At 40.0% G+C, this 25,393-nt stretch overlaps 1 protein-coding gene across 3 annotated transcripts in view; it reads left to right on the top strand.

The window, feature by feature from the left end:
- Positions 1-25,393, top strand: part of ZNF827 (zinc finger protein 827) — a 133,783-nt gene that overhangs the window by 37,356 nt on the left and 71,034 nt on the right. For all 3 annotated transcript variants that reach the window (XR_012158582.2, XM_073341277.2, XM_073341279.2), the window contains exons 4-5: positions 8,082-8,562; positions 20,009-20,242. Coding sequence is in view for 2 of the 3 variants with exons in the window: in XM_073341277.2 (XP_073197378.1) it covers positions 8,082-8,562; positions 20,009-20,242 (715 nt within the window). In the remaining variant the exon portion in view is untranslated. The remainder of the gene's footprint in view (positions 1-8,081; positions 8,563-20,008; positions 20,243-25,393) is intronic.

The following is a 25,393-nucleotide window of genomic DNA, read 5'->3' as shown; positions in this document are numbered from 1 at the left end:
GATTTTGGGGGGGAAAGATGTTTCCAAATGGGCTCTTTCCCAATTATATACCTGTTAGATGTTTGGTGGTGGCAGCGATAACGTCCAAGGGCATAAGGTAAAATAGTTTGTACCTTGGGGAAGTTTTAACCTAAACTGGCAGCTTAGGAGGTTTTCATGTAGGTCCCCACATCTGTACCCTAGAGTTCAGAGTGGGGAAGGAACCTTGACAAAGTGTCTATATAACAATACAAGAATCTTAAAGCAAAAGTAGGGGTGAACTCGATTGCCTGGCAACTCGATTGACACAGTGGACATAGTAAACATGGCTGAATTGCTGTGGAATAACAAAAAAACCAACAAGAATCTGTATTACATGGGTATAAACTATTCAGAAAACATGGATAAGTAGAATTATACCCAACTAAAGGTTCTGTGTGAAGAGGACCATACTGTGGAATCTGTAGAAATCCCATGCCATAAGAATAGAAATATATTAGCCTCCTGATTAGAAAATGGATACTGAATGCACAACATTGAGGAATAGCAAAGCAGCAGCTAAGTCTAATATGATAATAAATGGGTGACTTCAAAGATCTATATATAAACTGGTCAATTTTCATATTAGAACAAGATAAAGAGAAGAAATTTGATACCTTGAATTATTTTTCCTGGAACAGCTAGTCCTAGAGCACGCAGGCAGAGAGGCTAGTCTCAACTTAGTCTAAATAATACACAGGAGTTGGTTCAAGAAGTAACTTTTGTTGAAGTGCTCATTAAGAGTGGCCCCAGTGTAAGTAAAGTCAACATCCTTAGGGGAGGGATCATACCAAAACTAGCATGGTGTAATGGGTTTGGCATCCACCTCTCATGAGTGCCCCCTCTGGTTGGGTGTGTCCACGGTCTTTAAACCAGTTCTGGCCCTGGTATGGGGCCATATCCCCAGGGCTTCCTCCCTGGAGACACTATCTTCCTGCAGCCTCCCTAGGCTCAGTCCCGACTCAGTTTCCGCAGCCAGCCAGGCGCTCCTTCATTGCTCCCCTGGTCCCTGCTAGCAAGCTGCCTTTAGCTCAGTCCTAGCAGCCAGCCATGAGCCTCTCGCTGTCCCGGTCCCTGTCCCTACTTAGCTGTCCATGATCATGCTTCTTTTCCAGCCAAACACACAGTCCTTTCTTCACCAGCTCTAAACCACTTTTGCTCTGTTCTGCGTCTCCGTTTATATGGCCCTCCTGGGCCTTGATTGGCTGTTTCCCCTGCAGCCACTCTAGCCTGAGTGGAGGACCTCTCCACTGCTCCATTCCTTGGATGGGTGTGGCAGAACCCTGAGGCCTCCAGCTGGGGCCTTTGGGCCTGGTCCACCCCATCACACATGGTAACACTAAACTTTAAAAAAGACGGGTGTTTTTGTTTTAAGAGGAGGTTTGTGAGAAAAAATGCCCTAAATGAAAAGAGAAAACTATAATTTTTGGTCTTAGCATAGTGACTTCTCAAGCTTACAAGGCCTGAAAAGCATGCATATCACTAAACAAAAATGGAAGCAGGAAGGCAGAGTGGGGCAGGGGAGAAATATGGTTAAATTGCAAGGTTCAAGAAGGTATTTTAGCCAATTATGTCCTCCAGAAAATGGTTATCCATCCCAAACAAAACCAATAGTAAGTAAAGAACATAAACTATGGCAGCTAAATTGTCAAATAGTAAGTAGGAGGTCAGAAATAAAAATGTTTTTTGGCTATTTACTCTTTAAATTCTAAGTGTATTAAACTTCAGGACATCTATGAAAGAATTGGTGGGTCCACTTGACTGCCAAGGAGTTAAGGGAACAATTAAGGAGGATAATGATGTTTCACAAAAACTAAAGGTTGTCTTTGCATCAGAATTCACCACACTGGGAAGATACTTCAGAGCTACTCTTTACAAGTAATAAAGGTGAGACACTGTCAGAGGCTGAGGTGTCAAAAGAAGTAGTTCTGGAACAAGTAGATAAATGTATAGAACAACGAGTGATCTGCACCAGGTGATGTACACCCAAAAGTTCTGAAGTAATTTAAAAATAAAGTGACAAAACTGCTGAGAAAAATGTCCCTTATTAAAATCAGCCAGTAGACTGGAAGATTGTAAATCTTGAACCTGTCTTTAAAAAAGACACGACGGGTTGATCCTTGAAATCACAGACCAATACAAGGGAAACTGATTAAAATGATAAAAATAGAACACCTTGAATAACATGATCTGATAGGAGTACATGGCTTCTGTAAAGGAAAATCATATTCTCATATACTGGGAAACTTTGAGTATGTCATCAAAATAATGGATAAAGGAGATTCAGTTGAGATAATTAATTTGGCCTTTAAAAAAGCCTTTGGCAAAGTCCCCCACCAAGAGGCTGTCAAGAAAATTAAGTAGTTGTGGAGTGAGGGGTAAAGTACTATCACAGATTAGAAATTGGTTAAGAGACAGTAAAACAACAGTTAGGAATATATTAATCAGTGTGAAGTATGACGGGGTTAACTGCAGATTTCTCTATACTTGGACTAGTCGTGTTTGATTTATTTAGTAATGGTCTAGAAAAAGGAGTGAACTAGCAAAATTGCAGATGATGCAACATTGCTTAGGAGTGTCAAGACTAGAAGGAATTGAGAAGATCTTCAGAAGGCCTAAAAAATCTAGGTGATTAGTCAGTACAATAGCAAATGAAATCATTGTTGATAAATGCAAGGGCATACTTACTAGAAGGAACAATTTAAACTAGTCATGCACATTCAGGAAAAATACCTGAGTGTCACTGTAGACAGCCGAATGAAAACGTCTTTTCGTTGTGCAGTAGTGGTTAAAAGAGCAAACAGAATGTTTGAATTTATATAGAAGGGGACAGCAGCAATACTGAAAATACTATGATGCCATTATTTAAATAGATTGCATGCTGTCACGGTTCCTTCCCCACTCTGAACTCTAGGGTACAGATGTGGGGACCTGCATGAAAACCTCCTAAGCTTACTTTTACCTGCTTAGGTTAAAACTTCCCCAAGGTACAAAATTATTTTACCCTTGGATTTCCCCTGCCACCACCAAACTTTATCTGGGTTTACTGGGAAACATGGTTTGGACACATCTTTCCCCCTAAAATCCTCCCAAACCTTGCACCCCACTTCCCAAAATCCTCACCAATTTGTATAGGTGACCACAGACCCAAACCCTTGGATCTTAGAACAATGAAAAAGCATCCAGTTTTCTTACAAGAAGACTTTTAATAGAAGTAAAGGAATCACCTCTGTAAAATCAGGATGGTAGGTACCTTACAGGGTAATTAGATTCAAAACATAGAGAATCCCTCTAGGCAAAACCTTAAGTTATAAAGAAGACACACAGACAGGAATAGTCATTCTATTCAGCACAGCTCTTTTCTCAGCCATTTAAAGAAATCATAATCTAACACATACCTAGCTAGATTACTTACTAAAAGTTCTAAGACTCCATTCCTGTTCTGTCCCCGGCAAAAGCAGCATACAGACAGACACAGACCCTTTGTTTTTCTCCCTCCTCCCAGCTTTTGAAAGTATCTTGTCTCCTCATTGGTCATTTTGGTCAGGTGCCAGCGAGGTTACCTTTAGCTTCTGAACCCTTTACAGGTAAGAGGATTTTTCCTCTGGCCAGGAGGGATTTTAAAGGGGTTTACCCTTCCCTTTATATTTATGACACATGCTCTCACCTGTAATTCTGTATTCAGTTCTGCTCAATCAAAAAGCTATATCAGAGATACAAGAGGTTCAAAAACAGGCAACAAAATGATTAGCAGGATGGTAAGAACTTCCTGTGAAGAAAGGGACTGAAAAGAATTAAATTGCTTAGATTAGAGAGGAGACGACAAGATTGAAGTAATGAATGTGATGGAGAAGGTAAATCGAGCTTCTTTTTATTCTTTCTTGTAATATGAGAACAAGAAGACACTGAATTCAGCTGGCAGAAACAAATTTAAAACTGATAGAACAGAAATATTTTAACCCCCACCTAACTGGGACCAATTCTGCAAACATGCACATGCTAAAGTTTAAAGTTTAAACATGCACATGCTAAAGTTTGAAGCCAATGGGACTTACTAGCATGCTTCAGGTTAACTGATGCAAAAGTCATTTCAGGATCAGGGCCTGGAACTTTATAACCCATTGCCACAGGAAGTCATTTCAGACCAAGAACACTGCAGGATTAAAACAAAGTTTAGACAATTATACAGACAAGGAGAACATCCACAGTTATGTTAAATAGGATTTAAAAAAAAGGTCCTTATGCTCCAAGGCATAAACGTAATAGGATTAGGAAGAAACTTGCCATATAGACAGGTTATATTATAGCTATCCACTTGGTTTATTGCTTCTCCCTGTGAAACATCTGGAAGTAGTCATTATCTGAGAGAGGAGACTGGACAACTGTAGATGGACCATCCAACGTGTCAATAACTAAGTTCTTTCCTGCAGTTAAGGACCAGGAAGTGAATGACAGTTAAAATCCCTTTGAATGAAAATTATCATTTTCTGTTTTTATCATTATTTGTTTTCAAACCAATTTATTTATTGAAATTTTTTAAATACTACTATAGGCATGCTAGCCAGTGCTCTGGAAACTTGTTTCATCCATTTCCTATGGTTTAAACAGGAATCCCTGAATTTGGATCCAGTGAGCAAGAATTTTTCCTTTTTTATTTATTGTATAATCTGCAAAATTGTAACCTAACATGTATTTTGTTTCAAACTAAAGCAAGTCATGATTAGCTGGGTGATTTTGCTGTTGTGACCTATCACAAGAGAAATCCAAAACGGACAGACCCGTCACCTCTCTCTGAACTCTGGAAACTGCAGAGGTGGCATTCTGAGCCCCTGGGAAAAGAAACTGGGCTTCCACACAAACTTTGCCACCTCTCAGCAGCAGTGGCTTTGACAGCCTTCAAAAGGAATCATATTTATGACATCAGTCCTCTGGCAGAAGTAGTTAAATATGGGCGCTGGGAGACATTGATTGGTGGGAATCCTAAAGATGCAGCCTGGCACATAGCAATTCAGTGGGTGTAGCAGATAAAGTTGACATACTGAAGGTGCTTGCAACTGTTAGCACATCTCAGTGCCATGTGATAAAGAAGAAATTCACTTCTATATCACAGTATTTCCAGTAGTACAGATAATTAATTTTGTTGACGTTTCATTACAAATTCTTATTATTTATGATGCATTATACAAATGTTCTGCTGTAAGTGGGGGGTTGTTTTAAAACGCACTTTGGGTGCTATAAGGACTGGGCTTCAGCATTAGCTCTTAATATCTTAATTTTTGTTAGCTGCAACTTTTAACATCTTAAAATTATTTTTGGCTGTAAATACCCACATTTCTATCACATTGAGAATGTCATTTTGTAAACTCTGTGCAACAAGGATTATCTTGTACTGAGTGTTTGTACATCACATGCACAATGAGACCTGATCCTGTTTGGGGCATTTGGGTGCTGCTGCAGTACAAATCTTAGCAGCATCAATGAAACGTACTTTCACTGAATGCAGAAGGGCTAAATGGCAAGCGAGATTTTGATTGCTTCGCTAACCTTACATCTCTGGAGGCCTGAGTTCAAATCCTGTTTAGGTCACAAGTGAAAATGAGTGTGTTTATCTCAGCTGAGTGCCATTTTGACCAGATTATACACTCACCAAACAGAATGGAACAAATTTACATCTCTAGCAGTATTTGTAAAAGGAATACCCAGGGTTGGAATAGCATGGTTGCTAGAGTCTGAATTTAAAGTTGTCAAGTTTCCTTCCCCACTTTGAACTCTAGGGTACAGATGTGGGGACCTGCATGAAAACCTCCTAAGCTTACTTTTACCAGCTTAGGTTAAAACTTCCAAGGTACAAACTATTTTACCTTATGCCCTTGGACTTTATCACTGCCACCACCAAACGTATAACCGGTATATTACTGGGAAAGAGCCCGTTTGGAAACGTCTTTCCCCCCAAAATCCTTCCTTTCCTGGGGAAGGTTTGATAAAAATCCTCACCAATTTGCATAGGTGAACACAGACCCAAACCCTTGGATCTTAAGAACAATGAAAAAGCATTCAGGTTCTTAAAAGAAGAATGTTAATAGAAGAAAAAGTAAAAAGAATCACCTCTGTAAAATCAGGATGGTAAGTACCTTACAGGGTAATCCGATTCAAAACATAGAGAATCCCTCTAGGCAAAACCTTAAGTTTCAAAAAGACACAAAACCAGGAATCTACATTCCATTCAGCACAACTTATTTTCTCAGCCATTTAAAGAAATCAGAATCTAACACATGATCTAGCTAGAATACTTACTAAGTTCTAAGACTCCATTCCTGTTCTGTCCCTGGCAAAAGCACCACACAGACAGACAGAGAGAGGCTTTGTTTCTCCCTCCACCTGGCTTTTGAAAGTATCTTGTCTCCTCATTGGTCATTTTGGTCAGGTGCCAGCGAGGTTATCCTAGCTTCTTAACCCTTTTCAGGTGAAAGGGTTTTTCCTCTGGCCAGGAGGGATTTTAAAGGTGTTTTCCCTTCCCTTTATATTTATGACAAAAGTGCATTGGGAAAGTTTGCTAGCATTATGCTTAGGGCCATACCAAATTCATGGTCCATTTTGGTCAATTTCACAGTCATAAGATTTTTTTAAATTGCAAATTTCATGATTTCAGCTATTCTAATCAGAAATTTCAAGGTGTTTTAATTTCCTGCTCCATAAAGAAATTGTGTGTGTGCTTGGGGGGGTGGGTTTGTGGTACTGCTACCCTTATTTCTGCACTGCTGCTGGAGAGCGGCGGCTGCTGGCCGGGTATGGTATTGCCACCCTTACTTCTGTGATGCTGCCTGCAGAGCTGGGCCATCAGTCAGCAGCCGCCACTATCCGGATGCCCAGCTCTGAAGGCAGCAGCACAGAATAAGAGTGGCATGGTATGGCATTGCCACCCTTACTTCTGCTCTGCAGCTGGCGGGGTGCTGCCTTCAGAGCTGGGTGCCCGGCTAACAGCCACCACTCTCCAGCTGCCCAGCTCTGAAGGCAACACAGAAGTAAGGGTGGCAATACTGTGATCCCCCTAAAATAAGCTTGTGACCCCCCTGCAACTCCCTTTTGGGTCAGGCCCCTCAATTTGAGAAACGCTGGTCTCTCCTGTGAAATCTATAGAATATAGGGTAAAAGCACACAAAAGACCAGATTTCACAGTCCGTGACACATTTTTCATGGCCATGAATTTGGTAGGGCCCTAATTATGCTTGTTCCCTCCCTGTCATGAATACTAAATTAATTTACAAATTAGAGAGAGAGTGTGTGTACATACACAAATGGTAGCTCCCAAAGGCTATAGTTGGGACTGGAGTCCCATTGTACTGGGAAGTGTACAAACACACAGGAAGACGTGGTCCCTGTGTGAAAGAACTTGTAGTCTAAAAATATGGAAGATAAAAGAAAATGTTCACCAGGTAACACCTGATAAATCAGAATGTGATGCAAATACTTTATTGTCTCATGTCATAACAAAATCTTTCATTTTCTGCTGGAATTAGTTCTCAACAAACTATTTCAGTGACTATAAACAAGAACTGTGTTTTTCTCATAATGGAGGATTAATATGGGACCTAAATTGTTTACAGTATTTGTTATACAAGTTAGCATTTTCAAGGTTTGCACTGAAACATCATAATTTACAGAATGTTATAGGCATAACGCTCAACAAAATACACAATAAATAAGGTTCTTGTCCAAGAACCAGCTGCCTGTCTGAATGGAGGAGTCAGAATTTTATACAATAGGCATTACAGACAGGTCATAAAGGTTGATTTGTACAAAAAGGACTTCCAGTTTTTATGGTGCAGAAACAGGACATATCTGGTTTTTGAACTGGGTTCAGAATTTATGTTCTTTGCTGCCTAGGTGGTGCCATACTGTTTTTATTAGAAATTGATCTTTAGCAGGAGTCTTGTAATGACATGTTCACTAATGAGTTGAAGTATTTATAAAAATGTGTGTGAGAAAGATATATAGGAGAGACCGTTAGAATATTTTTATAACATTTTCTTTAAATGTATGTTTGTTTTCAATCATATAATTAGGTTCATCAGCACCAGGACAGGGGGGAAACCTTCCAATGCCAGCTATGCCCTTTCACGTCCTCACGCCACTTCAGCCTGAAACTCCACATGCGTTGCCATCAGCACTTCCTCAGGACAGAAGCCAAAGTGAAGGAGGAAATCCCAGAAACTGAAGTGAAGGGATCGCCACAGCTAAATAACAATTCCTGCCCTGGGCAACAGAGGGAAAGAGGATCTGAGCTTACAGGGACAGTGTCTGTGTCTAAAACACTTGAGGTGGCTGGGCAGGCCAGTGCTGGTGTCCCACCTTTAGTAGTAAAGGAAGAACCCAAAGATGACAACAGCATCTCAGCTACATCCTTTGCTTTCAGCACCGTTGACAGAGCCACCAACAACACAAAGCTGAAAGACTCCTCTGACTATGTGGCCAATACAGCCTCAGCACTATTCAGCCAGGACATCTCTGTCAAGATGGCATCAGACTTTCTCATGAAGCTGTCAGGTAACTGAAAGGCAGGCAGCAGCTGCTGCTCCTTCTCCAACCTTAAGAACCCCCTCTGTTCTGCGTTCACTAATTCTTGGAATTGCCATACGTTTTTTTTTTCACCTGACTTTAAAAAAATAACAATTTCCTGTTTATTCTTTGGGAGGTCACACCTAATTATTATATTAGAGAGCTGGGAATAGGAACTCCAGATTCTGTTATTGAGTCAATGTGACCATATACTAGTCCTCTTGGGCACGCTTTTCAGAAATGCTGAGCAGCCACAATTGTAGCTGAAGTCAATCAGAGCTATTGTTGCCCAGCATCTCTGAAAATCTAGCCTTTAACCTTCCTTGGCCTTTTACCATCTCTTAAATGGGGCTTATAATGCTTGACCCCACTTCACAGGAGTATGTGAGGCCTAGTTAATCAGTGCTATTAAAGAATGGAAGATGTTACTTCATTTTATTGATTATTATCATCAGAATGTTGGTAGCCTAAGAAGTACGTGAAGAACTTCTGAAAACCTTTGTTTTTAATTGAAATCCTTATTTAATGCATACCACGCTTCTATTTTTTCCCCCTCCTTTGGAGAGTTGTCTGCAGAATAATTTTATGAAATGGAGTATATGTGCCTAGGGAGAATCTGTTGTATTTTCTGTCTTCTATTGTTGGTTTGACTGAACATTTCAGTTTTGGGAATATGCCAGAGGTGGGGTGGGGCATTATTAGCTAAACATCTTCAAAGGTTGGGCTTGAAAATTTAAAGGAGAGGAAGGGGGAAAATGGTTGATAGAGAATCAGTTCTGTCTTACATGGAGATGGCAGTCCCCAAGGTGATTTCCATATACCATTTCTGCCCTTTGGAGGTTAACAATAGCCTTTTAAATGGAGACTAACTGGTCACTGCATTCCTTTAAATGGAATGTGACTTGCATTTCAATAAATGTCATTGCTAGGTGAACCAGAGGATCAAGGTCTGGCCTAATGTCCTTTTGCTCAGTGACAATTCAGTCTTGTCTTTTGGAATGGCTTAATGTCCTCATCTGCCCCAGATCTTTGTACCTCTGGGAGTATGTAGACTCTTACCTGAGAACACAGGATGGAATGAAGAGAGCTGGAAAATAAAGTTTCAGGGTTCATAGAGCCAACCCAACACAAAGCAAAAGGGAGAGGAAAAGAGGAATGAGAAGTCAGGGATGGGATAGCAAACAGCTCTCATTATGTTTCAAAAGAAGCTCTGGAAACTTCTGGATTTTAGAAGTATATGTTGACGGTTTTTTCCATTTTTTGTTATGGAAAAACAATTTTTGTTTGTCCGCACCTTATTTTGTTGTTGCTGTTGAGTTTCAAACTTAATCCATAGAAAAAGCCCATTTTTTGTTGTGGTTCTGACAACTGGTTTAGATTAGTGTTGCTTAAGAGCATGTTATGCAGTAAGTGGCTCTCTAGACCTCAGCTGGACTGCACTGTAGATAATAGAGCTCATGATGGCTGCTTAGAGCATGAATTGAGAGCGGAAAGCAAGAGGCGAAAAAGCCTACTGATAACTGGGGAAAAAAAACCCACAACATCTTGATCTGTTGTTTTTCATGTAACAGTTGATGGGGAGCTGTTTACAGTTTGGCAGACAGTCATGTTTTCAATGATTGATCTGTTGGCATCAGAAAAAGGATAGAAATGTACATTATTCATGCAAAAAGACCCATGCAGTTATTTTATGGTGACTTACTAAAGGTCCTGAAACCTGACTTGTATGCACTGTTACCTAGCAACATGCTATAAAGTCACTCGGGGAGTGAGATGTATCTGTAATTTTGTGTGTGTGCATATTTGGATGAAAATGTACTGCCACCGTCACCAAGTTTACAATACAAGAAAAGCTATGTTAAAGGGGAAGGAGTGTATTTTCCAAAGGGGTTGATATTTTGCAACATAGTTTGTAAGTTGGTGCTATTCCCTATGCAATATGCGTGGCTATATAGCAGTAGTAGTGCTCTTTTATTTAGCAGATCTGATAAATATTAGCTGTGTTTTTTTTGTTTCCAGGTTTTTCAGTTAGTGTACTGAATTCAGTCCCTTTGATTAGTTTCTTATAATGACACTATTAACTCTCAGCCCTTAACTTTTCAAGAATATAAATCTCTTGACTTCTCAAATAACATGTGACAGACTCTTTCCAGAGAAATTTTCAGGCTAGATGTGACTCTTTAGTTTGTTTCAACTTTTCTGAAATAGAAGATTAAACCAATTCAGCAATTTTAAAGTCCAAAACATTAAAAAAAACCCTGAAATACTTTCCCGATTTTATCATTCAGAGTCAAAACAGTTTAATTTAGAAAGATACTTGCAAGGTGTGTATGCTAATGCTTCCTAGTGTTCTGTTTTAAATGAGGCTGATCTACAGATTTTATTTGGTTAGGGGCATAGGTCTGGAAGGGACCTACTGGGTCATCGAGTCCTGTCCCCAGCTGTTGCAGGGAACCCAGTCATAGAATCCTATTCACAAATTTATCAAGCTCTATCTTAAAACTAAGGTTGTTTGCCGCGACTACTCCTATTGAAAGTTTGTACTAGAACTTTGCTCCTTTGATGGTTAGAAACCTTCCTCTCATTTCCAGCCCAAATTTATTCATGGCCAGTTTATATCCATTTGTTCTTGTGCCAACATTGTCCTTTAGCTGAAATAGCTCATCTCCCTGGTGGTTACTCCTCCCCACAATGTATTTATAAAAACCAATCATGTCCCCTCTGAGCCATCTTTTTGGCTAGGTTAAATTAACCAAGCCCTTTTACTCTCCCATCAGAAAATAGGCTCCCTATTCCCTAATCATTCTAGTAGATCTTCTCTGCACCTGTTCCAGTTCAAATTCAACTTTCTGGTGAACATTGGTGAGCAGAATTGTACACAATATTTGAGGTGAGGTGTCACAGATCCACAGGTCCAGTGCTCTGGAACTGCTTTGGAGCAATCCCTGGGAGGACCCCTTCAGTGTGCCAGACCACCTTAGGATCTCACTCTTTCATTAGGGTTAAGCCATTGGACTGAACCTTGGAGTCTTGGACTGAACCTCAGAGCCTTCAGCACCCTGATTCAACCATGAGCTCCCTTTAACAAATCCACCTGAGGTGGGCACCTGAGGGAGACTTATACACCCAAAGGAGGCAATGCATCCCCACCTTCAGCATCTGCAGTGACTCTCAGCCAGCACTGTAAAAACAGTAGGGTTTATTACAGCAGTTCTCAGCTAGGGGTCCAGGGCCCTCTTGGGATGGGACGGGGGGATGGACGTGAACAGGTTTCAGAGGGTCCACCAAGCAGGGCTAGCATTAGAGTCACAGGGAAGAAAGCCAAAGCCCTGCTGTGTGGGGCTGAAGCCGCAGCCTGAGCAACTTAGCTTCACGGGGCTCCTATGGTGTGGGGCCCCGGGCAATTGCCTTGCTTGCTACCCCCTAATGCCAGCCTTGGCTTTTATATACAGAAAAACAGTCATTGTGGCACAGGTGGGCTGTGGAGTTTTTATAGCATGTTGGGGGGGCCTCAGAAAGAAAAAGGATGAGAATCCCTGCTTTGTTAGGTGTGTAGAATAGTAGAAAGACCTTGGTTAGCACAGAGAGAAGAAAGTTACACCTTGGTCCATTCTGGTTAGCCCAGAGTCCCAGCCAAGCAGTGTGTCCCTGCTTGGCTCCTGCTCTGTCCCCTTCTGTCCTTTTTGTGCAGATTTCCCAGTGAGTCACACCTGGCCTCTCCTCAGTCTTTTGTTCTCCAACTGGTCAAACATGGCTGGCTTCCTGACCATCCATGATCGTTAGTTGCTAGGAACCAAATGTCCCAGGGGTCAGCTTTGCCATTGTCTTCATGGACTCTCCACTCACATGGGCCACAAACTCAAGACAGCGAGGCTTCATCCACACTGTGTGGTAGCCTGCCTAAGAGTAAACAGCCTTTTTCTGCTCCCAAGATGATCATGCAACATATAAGGGAAATTGAGGTACTCACAGTATTCCTACAAAATATTACAGAAAATTCCCACTCCTTTACATGAGGTCTTTGCTGTACCTTGTACAATGGTATTCATACATCTACTGTAAATGGCTTGCTTGATACATCATAGGATTGTATTTGCCTTTTTCACAGCCACATCAGATTGGTCATAGTCATCTTGTGATCGACTAATACACTGAGGTCTTTCTCCTCTTCTGTTGTTTCCAATTGATAGCAGAAGTTCTTATTTGTCCCTATGTGCATGACTTTGCACTATTAAATTTCATCCCATTTCCATTGCTCCAGTCCTCAAGCTTTTCCAATTCTTCCTTTATAATATCCCAACCTTCCTCTGTATTGATGGTATCTCCCAACGTTTTATCATCAACCGATTTCATTAGCACATGCTGATCTTTTGAGCCAAGGTCATTAATTAAAATATAAAATAAGATTGGTCCCAAGACTGATCCTTGAGAAACTCCACCAGTTACCTCCTTCCAGCTTGATAGTTCTCCTTTCAGCACAACCTGTTGCCAGTTTCATACCCCTTTATAATTCTTCTACTGATCCCCATCTTCTCCAGTTTAATAATTTCCCTTTAGCTTGTTAGCTACTGGTTATGGTCATGTAGTCTGTTTGACTCTGTTTAATGACCTCTGATCCAGCAAATCAATTAAGCATGGGCTTTACTTTTTTGCATTTACTTCAGTTCAAACAGGCCTAAAGTTAAACACGTGCTTAAGTGCTTTGTTGAATCAGAGCCAACACGTTTTTTCATTTTGTTTTAGTTTGTTTTCTGTACATCAATTCCATACAGAAACCCTGTAACTGCATTTGTAACTTAATCTGCAGAATGTTAGTTTCTATTTTTATGGTTTCAATTTCAGCAGATTCAAAATATGTGTCTGTGTGAAAATTTTTCCCTTCCACTCATTTTAAAAATTGTGTTTCCTATTGTTATAAAACAGCGTTTTCTCACATTAAGCCAAATTGCCATGGCCAGCATAGTATAATAACATCCTTACTGTGCTAGTTTTTGTGAAGTGTTTACTTTTCATCACAATTTAAAATAAATGAGTCCCATTGAAATAAATGTCATTCTTGAGCTACTAATTTCAAAGGGACTTTGTGTGGAAACAATAATTGTGAAGCATACTTCATTCCCTTTCTCCTCCTGGTGTTCACCCAATTGCATTGCCCTAGACAACAACTCTTTTTATCTTAGGATGTACTTTGCGTCTACAGTTCTTTTTATGCTGTTTAAACTGCTCATGTGAAAACACTCTAATATGAGGGAAAACTAACAGGAGCACTTATCAATATATAAAGTTTGGCCAGCCTTACTTGTTAAAGAAACTACAGTCTGTGTTTAAGGAGGGTGGGGGAAACCCCTTTTAATTCATAACTGATATCACAGCCATACAGTGATACACATTTTAGGAAATAATACTATCTTGGGATTCTGATGACTGAAAAACACTAAACTCTGTACTCATGTTTTCTCAGCTGAATCCATTGATATAATAATAAAAAATTACTAAATCAGCTGACTGCTCCATACAGTACATTATGAGGTAAATTGCATTATTAGTTAGAAAGATCATCCGTACTGTGTGGGTTCTTGAAAACCTTGGTACTTATGTGGTGTCAAGCAAAATCTCCCTGCAAGTTTCCCATCAACAGTGCTGAATTGGCTGGTTTGGAGACTCTTCAGAAGGTTATTTTTAAAATAATAAAAAGTACACCCAATTAAATTGTCAAAACTGATATATTTCTTTTGCAATTCGAAGGAAAAGAATATACTGCATATGTTTAAAGTCCATAGTTTATGCCCAAATCAGAGATTTCAAATAGAATATGTAAGCACACATGGCTGGCAAATATTTGGTCATGTCCTTAAGTTAAAAACATTGTAAATTCCATAATGTTGCTGTCAGTGTAGATATTACTGATGTCAAGATAGCTCTTTGAAGTGTCTCTCCAGATTCACATTTTCATAATTTCCATCTAGATCTTTAATTGAAAATAAAACCCAAAAAGGGCAATAGCACAGTTAATTAAAAGTTGGACAAATAAAAGCTTTTAATAACCTCTGCTTCTGATATATCACCAGCTTCATCTTCCCCTTCCCCAACAGATTGCTGTTTTACATCCAAGAATTTCTTGGCATCATCAAAATCAAATCTCTCATATTTTACACCTCCCAGAAATGCACAGAATTTAGCAGCATACAGGAATGGAAAGTCTGCGCTAATGAAGCGTGATTTGAACTTCAGTACAACAAACTGCTTCCCAGTGCATTTCCCCAAGACACAGCAAGAAATATACAACCCTGTGCTTCTAGAAAGTGTATATTTTCAACCTAGATTTAAATTGTGCACAAATTACTATTCACAGAAACAAACATAATGATAATTCTCTTTGTTCTGCGATGGGATCTACTGCTCTGAGCAGAAGTCATAACTCATAGGCCTTTCAGTCAGATCCACTGGCAAAAAGGCGGAGTTTCATTCGCTCGTTCTTTGAAAGCTCCTTCCCCAGTATCTCTGCTTTCATGGAGGTGAGCAGATGTTTTCTCTGCTGCTCTCTGTGAGAGAGCCTTTTGCAAGAAATTCTTTCTCATGGGAAACAAATCGTTTCCCCCCCGTCCATCTTCCTCCAGCTTGGTCTTCATCTGTTAGGGTGGAAAGGGCCCTCGCAGAGGGTCTCACTTTGCTGCACAACAGACTAGGGACATATCAGTGGGTTCAGCAGGATGGTTTTAGCACTTGGTACTGACCTGCTTTCCCTTCAGGATCATGCCTCTGTTGCAATGGGCCATGCGCCATGTAGCTGGCAAACAGGGGGACGGCCCTGAAGACAGTAGTAGAGGGGTTTTTAAACCAAAAATTTCCTGTCTTCACCCTACCAGAATCTACATCACACCATGTAGCCTGCAAGCAGGTTCCAGTAAGGGAACAAAAACTCATTCAGTGGGCTCACACAGACAAGCAGCCTCCATTTTTCTGTGCACCTCTCCCTATGGCCAGTCACACTCCTACTCTGCATGCTCTCTTTTCTGGGTTCACTGTTCAGAACTAGCTGTAATTTAGCCAGTAGTGGTGACGGAAGGGATTTCTTGTGGCAATACTTGTGTGTGAAATAGCACTCTCTGGTTTCCTTAAACCTCCACCCCCCCGCCCCAAGCACTTAGGTTCAAAGCAGTTTAAGAAAAGGTGGAGCTAGGTAGCTAACTTTTTTCGAACACTTCACTTCTACTATTACTTCCAATTTGCCTTAATATTCCTAAACAAGATGATTTGAATAACCATGAATTTAAATAGAGTGTTGCACCTGATAGGTTGTTGCTCAGGGGTAAGGCTTAACACTCATATCCCTTCCCTTTAGGCATGCGTACACTACAGTTTCACCACCCTAGTTCATATGGAACTAGGGTTTCACTTTGACAATGTATATTTCAATTCAGATCCTTGTGGAGGATCTCAAACACACACAGTGAATTTGCCGGCAATAGTTCCCACAGAGGTAAATTTCTTTCAGTGGGGAGCTTAGGTGGTAGCCTACTTGGTTTTCCTGAGGCAGAGATTGAGTACACAAGGAGTTGGAAACTGAACAGAATTGTGTTACAGCACCTCATGTACGGTGAATGACAACCGGTGTTCTGTAATCTATCAGATCCTTTGAGGAGAGGGCACCGGAAAGAATAAGAGCAAGTGAGAGACCCAGCTAGATTCTATCCTGTCAGGAGAATGGCATTTCTATTTCCAAGCCATGTATTTCCAAGCATCTCTTTCTAATAAGTCAAATAGAAATTATCAGGTAAATAGGATCTTATTCTGAAAAGTCAATAACAGATCTCAACCACATAGTTTCTTCCTGCAAAGAGATCACTTCACCACTTGCTCCTTTTGCAGAGTTTGCAGATTTTACAAACTTCCTGGCTATCTGCAAGTGTGAACTAGGGTCTTGTATATAGTTTGCCAAAGTTTACTCCAGCCCCCCAACTTTCCCAATATAATAGCAAAAATAGCTAGTAATACTTATCATCATACTGTTAGTCCTTTACTCATCACAGCTTCTCTTTAGGGTGTGAATGTTCAACATCAAACAATGGATCCTTCCAAATATAATGAATATGAATCATCAGAATTCTTTGGTTCTTCCTGATCCCCAATGCCCACAACTTCCCACCTGGAATCTTAGTAAGTATTCACTTATTGAGTCACTCAGGCATTCTAGCCTCAATGGGATCCCAACTAAAACGTTATTCCTTTCTTTTCTTCCCATAAACCCTAGGGTTCCTTGTAAAAAGTTTTCCTTTCTTAGCTTCATGTCTCAGCACTTGGTGCCACTGATCCTCACATCTCCCACTGCTGTCTTTGGTTGGATCCTGCTATCTCATGCCTTTGTAGTTGTGGCTCACAAGCACCACTTATAAAGCATCCTATGGCCCAAGGTTATTGCTGTGTGGTTCTAGAGCCCTTCATTAGAGCTACTTTCAACCATGATGTGTCTATTTACTGGCTCTGTAGATCTCTTTTCTTGCAGCCTTCCCTTCGGCAGGAAGGTTGAGTGGGGATTCTTTTATTTTCTTAAATTCTTACTTTCAACCCATTAGTAGCTGGACCACAGACCAGTCTTTCACTGTGCCCAACTTATAACACCAAGCTTCACTTGAAGCAGATAATTCCTTTTCCTTTTTTCAGTCATAAGTGTTGTAAGCACTGAGAAATACACAGTAAGTGAATTGGTTTGGTCAGCAGCTTCTGTTGAAAACTTTCTGATTCCTTTATTTGTAATGACTATTACATCTGTTCACTATTTCTCCCAATGTGGTTGATGATTGGTCACTGTGTGCTACTTCCCATGTGTTATGATGAATTCTGTCTGGAGCAGTGAAACTGGTACTGAAGAGAGACAAGATTAGTTTTCTCACCTGTAATTTTAATTTATCCTAGTGCAGATCCATCACTCTGGAAAATCTTATTTATGTTTATCTACTCTTCTATATAGACTTGGTTTAGCTTGTAATCCTCTTTGTTATCTTTCAGGTTAGAGCAACAGGGAATATTAAATGGATATCAACACAATAGTTGGTTCTTTTTTCAATTAATTGTAATAACTAGGGCTGAAATTCAGCTGGGGCTATCCAGAGATGAGCTCTGATAAATATTTTCAAATCTGCGGGAGCTCTGGCAGGGCTGAAGTCCCAAGCCCTGGCACCTCCTGTGGGGCTGAAGCCCCCAAAAGCCCCAGCCCACAGCTGAAGCCCGGAGCCCCAAATGGGGGAGGGACCTGGGGATTCCAGGAAATAGTCTCTGAGAATTTAAGCCCTGGTAATAACTGTCCTAGGTTTGTGTGTCCTCTGGGTTGGACGTATTCATCTGGGGAGGGTTTTGACAGTTCAGGAAATGTTCCAGGAGTAAGAGCTTTCAGTTAACCAAACAAATATATATTCTGCTGGATGAGTTATGACTTCTGACTAGAATAATGCATCTATACAAGAGAAATCAGGAAAGGCAGGAACATCAGTTTAGCCTTTTTCCTTGTATAATTTAGCCAAAACCACATCTCTAAAGCCCTGTCTAGACATGGGCCCTGATCCTGCATTGAATTCCATGTGAATGGACCCCTGTACCTCCGAGAGCCAAATTGATTCAAATGTAAATTGAGACTGAGATAAAAGCTGAGATTCTGGACCCCAAGAGGTGCTGCTACACTCCTCTTGGGAGATGTGCTGGTACACAATGCCACCGCACATGGGCCAAATTGGAACCCTAGAATAGACTATCTAGTTTAGAAATGGGGCATGAGAGACAGAGCTAGACAGAAGGGTCAGACCTGGACAACGGATGGTGGAGGTGTTTGGAGGGCTTACATATGTAACTTGGTGAGGTTAGCATAACTATGTTAACCATAACCTGTATTTTGGTGAATTTAATGCAATGCTTATCATTGCATTAATGCATATTTTTGCATTAGATTACCTAAAATTGTAAAGGTAAAAAATCCATATGGTGGCATAAGTGCTAAAAATGCATATTAAAATGTTCACATTTAAGATGATTTAATTCCTTAAGAGTGAGTATTGTCAACATGCACTGAAATGTGCATACTTACTGGGTGAGCCCAATCCACATCACTTCCTTAAATGATCTGTGATAGCATCGTGCCAACCCTAAGCCCAACCAAAAATATAAATCATCCAAAGGCAACCCAAGCAGCTCCATAGTGTAAATTGCAAAGCTTTTAAAATGTGTATTAGAGGTCCGGATATATATATATATTTTTTTAAGGCACAGTGGAATGTGTGTCCAAGAGTTGTATCCTTTTTAAGCACCCTCAAATTGATTGTGGCCACCAACTTCAAGTTTCTCATCATCTGAGAAGCAACTATGATTGCACTTAAAACTTCATTATCTCTTCCTTTGAGCACTTCAGATAGGGTTACAAAGCAGAAGACCAAGCTTCAAAAGTAGCTTTATGTATGCTTGCTCTGAGAAGGAGCAGTTGTTTATGTGAGGCATTTTTAAAATAAATCTAATGATTTAAGGCATTCTCATAATTTTAGGGGGCTTGACTCATAAGTTTAGAATGTTTGGAGTTGGCAATATTGTTTAAGTGGTATCCAGGTCCCTGGTTTCACCAAGTTGACCAAATCCAGTGCCATGGATCAACACTAGCAACTACTAACTGAAGAGCTATTTGCCAAAGTGATTCTGTGCCAAGCCAACATAAGCAGCACCAAGATCTATGGAACTTGCTCCCAGAAGCAGCAATTGTTTACATGAGGCATTTAAAAAGAAAACCTATTTGCTTTGTTTGGTTTTTCTCCAGGGTGGGGACTGGGGTTAAAATGATATTTTAACAAAATCTCCAAATATTTTGATAATGCAGGGCTCTCTTCCCCAAGAAGTATTTGGGACCTCTAAAATTCCTTCTATTCACACCTGTAAGATTATTACAACAAACCATTTGGATTTGGGTAACTAATTTGCTCTTCTCCATTTCCTTTTGCTCCCCTCTTCTGCCTCCTCTCTTGCTATCCTTTATTATTCCTCTCTTTTATATCCAGTTTTTAAAAAATAGCTTCATAATTAAATGGTTATGGGTTGTGCCAAATTGGCTATTATGTGATGTGTTATCTTCAGGTGTCCATCAGGCTTGTGGGAGACATACAAGACAGCACAAGCAATGGGAAAGCTGTTGTGGGGATAGGAGCAGAAGAAGAAAGGGAGGAGTGGGAAATGTACGTTTCCTTGAGATTCAACACACTGAGCTCTTATGTGCCAAAGATGCTCTTTGTACAAAAGGTGCAGATACCTACCTACCTCACCAGCCATCTCTAAATGGTGTCATGTTCTAGCGCCCAGTATCTGCTCCAGCTGTTCTTGGGTTGCAGTTCACTCCTGTTTCTTGCTGCTGTGTGATTATGCAGTACACATCTCATTAAGTCCAGCCTTTTAACTCCCTTGACAGCTGCAAATCAAAAAGAGCCCTTGACTCCTACATTTAAAGTGAAAGATGAGCCTCGGGATGAAGAAGCTGCAAGCTCAACTTTGTCTCAGTCCAGCTATGTGTTCAACCCGGGATCTGAAGCCTCAGCCCCAAGCATCCCTGAGGAGACTGTCAAGCCACAGGAAGTGCAGACAAATGTGTTAAGGCAGGACATGTCTGTCAAGGCAGCATCTGAGCTCCTCATGAAGCTATCAGGTAATTGATTAATTTAAAAATATTCAGCTTCTTAAATGTTCACCTGTATGCTAGCAGGGATACACTGAAAAAAAGGCATATGGTATCAGTTACATCTGAAGGAGCAGCAAAGATACCTCTACCTACCCTCAGATAGGCAAATCTAAGGTGCCTAACCACCTGGTGTCTAATTATTCCAGTGCACAGATTTCAGTGGTCTTCAAGTTAATGACTATAAAATCAGTCAACAGAACTGATAACTTAAAATTTGCATATGTTGAAATAGTTTTATAATGTCCCAAAACACTTCCATACCTAATTTATTTGCGTCTGTTTCTCTCTTCATTAACACCATCAGAGTGTGTATTTGTATTGTACACATGGTGTAGGTATCTGACATAACCTTACACACTACGGGCTTTAGAGCCTTTTGTTTGAGTGCAGTATCCTAAATTGTAAGAACATATTATAAAGTAGATACTGTAGATTGAACAGGCTTTGTAGTGAGTTACAAACCACTTGAACTTGACTCCATTGCTTTACTTTTTCTCTCTGTACCCCCAATAGAAATATAACCTTTTGCATTCTGTTGGCTGTTTGGTGTGGGCATGTGTGTGTATATAATATGCTCTATATCTGAGCGTAGAAAGGAGGAACATAATTTTTGCCTTCAGTCTATAGTAGTGTGCACATGGACATAGACACGTGCATACATATTTCGGGTGTGAGGGTTGTGAGGCAGGGGATTAATTTGATGACTTTTTTGGTATTTAAGTTAGTGATGATGGGACCTTGTTGCCCTTATAATAAACTTCAGGTTTTAGCACAGATCAGTGAACATTAGAACCTTGAATTGAAACTATGAACGGGTGTGGAGGGGAGAGGCAGGAGAAAGGGGAGTGATAATATTCATAGATTCCAAGGCTAGAAGGGACCATTGTGATCGTATTGTCTGACCTCCTGTATAATACGGGCCATAGAACTTCCCAGAATAATTTTCTAGTTAGGAAAACATTTTAATTTTTATTTAAAATTCCTCCAATGGTTAATTACTCTCACTGTGAAAAATGTATGCCTTATTTCCAGTATGAAAACTAAGATTCATATCTCCATATCCAAAATTGGAAGAGGTTTTTTTGCAGTTTGGCTATGTCAAAGTCTTTCAAGAAACACCAGTGGAAATTCAGTGATCAGTGACTTTCGTGATCTCTGCCATTTACATCTGAAATTCGTCGACAAGATTTTCGAATTGTCAAATTAGAAGCTAAACTCAGAGCCCTACTTAAACTCCTGGAACTAAGCAATGTCTGTTATCTCTTGTTTTCAATTCATCCTTTCAGTGTGGATGTCTCAGGTTAGACTAATGGGGGTACGGAGTGAGAGACAGACAGAAAGATACATGGACACTTGTAGAAATACTTTAGTCTGGAAGCATCCACTTTGAATGAAAAATTACTGATTTGGGTTTTGGGGTGGGAATTTCCCATAGAATACTGAACATTATAAGATGTGTTTTGTATTGACGTAGCATGCTATCAATACTAGTAGGAGGAGTTTTGAATGGAAGTAGACAGAATTCCAAGCATGGTGTTCTAATGATAAAACCCTCCAATCTGATGGATATTAAATGGTGGTTTTCTGTTTTTCTTCATACTTACAAATGTGTTTATACTCAATAAAGTAATAGCTCTGTAATTTAATATAATTCCTCCAATGTTCTGGAGATACTATAAATCATGACCGTGACGTCTGAGTAATAACAGTACTAACGTGGAATCTCCTTGTCTTATTGTAAAATACAGGGTTTTTTTCTTTTTATTATAGTAGGTTAGAATATTCCTTTTTGAAATACCTATTCAAATAGGATGAAATCTTGTTGGCCCCTCCACATCTGCTATTCAAAAGGAATTTTCAGAGACTATATAGAATCTTACACAAATCTTCAGTCATTTTCAGTTGGGAATTGACTGAATGCTGCAAGTAAGAAATGCATTAAGTAAATGTTTCTCCTGTGATCATTTCAGTGATTCAGCAAAGCTTGCTGATGGTATTTCCGGCTAATCAATAGTTTAGAAAGTAAGGAATTAATTGTAGCAGTTGATATTCCTAAATTAGCCTGTGGATGGGGTTATACCGTGTTGGTGGTTAAACATTTCAGCTTTATAGTCTGTGACAGCTCTTGAGGGGCATAATGATAGAGGTCAGTGTGGGTCATGTTGAAAAATATTTCACGAATGAAAAGCCCTTTTTAATTTTTTCTTGGGACTTGTCTACACAGCACCAGCAAAGCACACTAGAGGGGTGTGATTTCAAATGGGACTAGATCAGTACGAACTAGGTACCATTTAGAGTGTGTCAGCAAGGTCTACATAGGGCAGTACTGTAGCACATTAGAGTGCTTTTACAGAATGTTTGGAGTCACATGGGCAAGTCACATGTTCATGCCCAATTTCACTCAGTCATTGCAGGAAGCCATTACTTATATACCAGACAGCACGTTTATAAGACAGTCCACTCCCATGGTCCATTGTGAGTTAAGTGTCCTTTTGATGGGCCACTCAATTTGAATAGTCTCTCCAAGATGTGCTGGCTAACTACTTTGTGGGTGTTACCCCAGGAGCAAACATTTGAAATCCATGTATAAAGCTAGTACTTACAACTTCAAATACAAAAATGATACGTGCATAGAAATAGCATAATCATCAGCAAATCATAACCTTTTCATAGATACCTTACATACCACATTTTGTACAAGATTCATTGCAAATATATAATAGTGGTTGTAACAATGATCTATATAGTCATATTTTAATCCAATAACGTCACAACATTCCAAAAAGTCTTTCCAGAAATCTGTTTTTTCAAATGTAGCTAAACTGCTTTTTCTACAAATGTATCCATTCTCAAATATAGAAAAGCAACAGTTCATCCCCAAAATGTTGAAGTAGGTTATTCAAGCACTGCACTGTACTCATCTAAGTTTAATGCATCCAGTCTCGCTGCAGGCATTTCTTGTAAATTTCAGTAGCCAATGCAACCTGTCTTGTTAACTTTCATTTACACTCTAATGTTACACTCAAAAAACTCCTTTCTACTGAAACAGTAGAGGGATTTTGTTTTGTGTATGTATTATCTTTCAGAATCATTGAATGCTTTATCCTTTTGTGCAAAGCCTATCACAGACCTGGAAATATATAAAACTTTTTCTCCTTTATACCCTCTTAATTTCCTCACTCTCTGAATGATTTTATCTATTCCACTGAGTCAGCTCTGTCTTGAAGGTGTGTGAGCTGAAACATGATTTGGTCAAATTCTTAATTGTTGTGGTACATATAGAGAAAATCTGCTTGTTGTTTAACAGTGATATTTGCCACTCAAACCCAGATGAAGTCAAAAATATTTTAGTAGAAAATCTGGCTCTTCTGCTAAAAAAAAAAACAAACAAAAAACCAAAAACAAACAAAAACAAAACACATGATTTTCTTTCTCTTTCTGAGACAATATGGTTTAGTGGATTGTGAACCTGACTGGAAGTGTCCGTGAATTCCTATCTTTGCCAGTAATTTCCAGTGTGACCTTGGGCAACTCACCTAACCTCTCTGTGCCTCCATTTTCCCATATCTAAAATGGGGCTAATAATGCCATCATGGTAAAGCACTTTCAGCTCTATTACTGAAAAGTCCTAAGTATTAGTTATTTATCTTCCATTGACTTGAATTAATTTGAAACAGTGCAAGGCTGACATTTCTATACAAAGAAGCAGGACATGGGTGTTTGAAGAAAACTCTTTGGGAGCGCATGGCACCAAGTTGTCTTGAAATAAAAGGGCTGGCTTTTCTGCTAAACGTTTAATTGCTCAAAAAGAACTTCCAATGTTTTTGGAAAATAAATAACAAGAAACAGAACATCAGAAATAGAGAGGTATTATATAACATACAGTGACTGAGACAGACTTATAAATACAGGCTTCAGTGTGAATTATATACTGTAATCAATGATGTGTTATGATTGGTTTTTTGTTTGTGACAGGCCGCCGCACCTCCTGATAAGACAATATGTTTATATTAAAATAAACCTCTCAATTTATGAAGCAGTAGAAAAGGAAGGATATGTCTACTCAATTAGACACCCACTGCTGGCCCATGCCTGCTGACTCAGGCTCGTGGGGTGTGGGCTAAGGAGCTGTTTAAATGCAGTGTAGAAGTTTGGGCTCAGGATGGAGCCTGGGCTCTAGGAGCCTGCAAGGTGGGAGGCTTGCGGAGCTCAGTCAGTAGCCCAAGCCGGAACGTCTACACCGCAGTTAAACAGCCCCTTAGCCTGAGCCCAACGAGCCTGAGTCAGCAGGCACAAGTCAGCCATGAGTGTCTAACTGCAGCATAGACATACCCCATGTGACCCATTTTGCATCTCTCAGTTGTCCCTTATTTCAAGGAATGTCTCTAATTTTAGATGCAGATTTCCCTGTCACACCTTGCTGGTATAGTATCTAATTTTCATTGCTGTAAATTGCACACATTTGGCCTTCAGGAGGTTGACAGGGTGTGGTGCATCGCATTCTTGTGTGCAAGATGAAAAACATTTGGTTTTAATTTGTCCCTTGAACAACAGCTATGCATCTTTGAAGGTTAGAGATCACATGATCCTGTCCCTGCTATGTAAGGGCAGCCTTCTTGGGATTCTGTTTTAATTTTTATTTTAATGCCAGCTCTTAAGAGTGAAGAACCTGGTTGTAAGCTGCAAAACAAATCCTCCTAGAAGCTGTGGAAAAGTAGAAAGACTGGTGGTTTGGTAATGGAGTACGGTGAAGTACATGCTTTATTTTGTTTTTCTTGTTTATATAATTATTGGGATTTTCTTCAGCTGATCTGAAAAGCCAACGAAATCTGCTGTCAGGAATAAAACTATACTGAAACCTTCCTGAAGTACTTCTCAACCGATCAACCCTTAGTTTAAAAAATCCTCTATGACCTTTTTAATTTTACATACAAGCAGTCTGGTTCCATTTTGGTTTAGATGGAGCCCATCATTTCTCTACAGTCCCTTCTTTTCCCCAACGGTTCCCCAGTTCCTAATAAACTTAAAACCCTGCTGCCTACACCATTGTCTCATCCACGCATTGAGACCCTGCAGTACTGCCTGTCTTTCTGGCCTTTGTGCGTGGAATTGGAAGCA

This window comes from Lepidochelys kempii, chromosome 4, assembly GCF_965140285.1.
Source record: "Lepidochelys kempii isolate rLepKem1 chromosome 4, rLepKem1.hap1, whole genome shotgun sequence".
Classification (NCBI taxonomy): domain Eukaryota; kingdom Metazoa; phylum Chordata; order Testudines; family Cheloniidae; genus Lepidochelys; species Lepidochelys kempii.
Note: the sequence above shows the minus strand (reverse complement) of the source record. Positions and strands in the feature narration are given on the sequence as shown.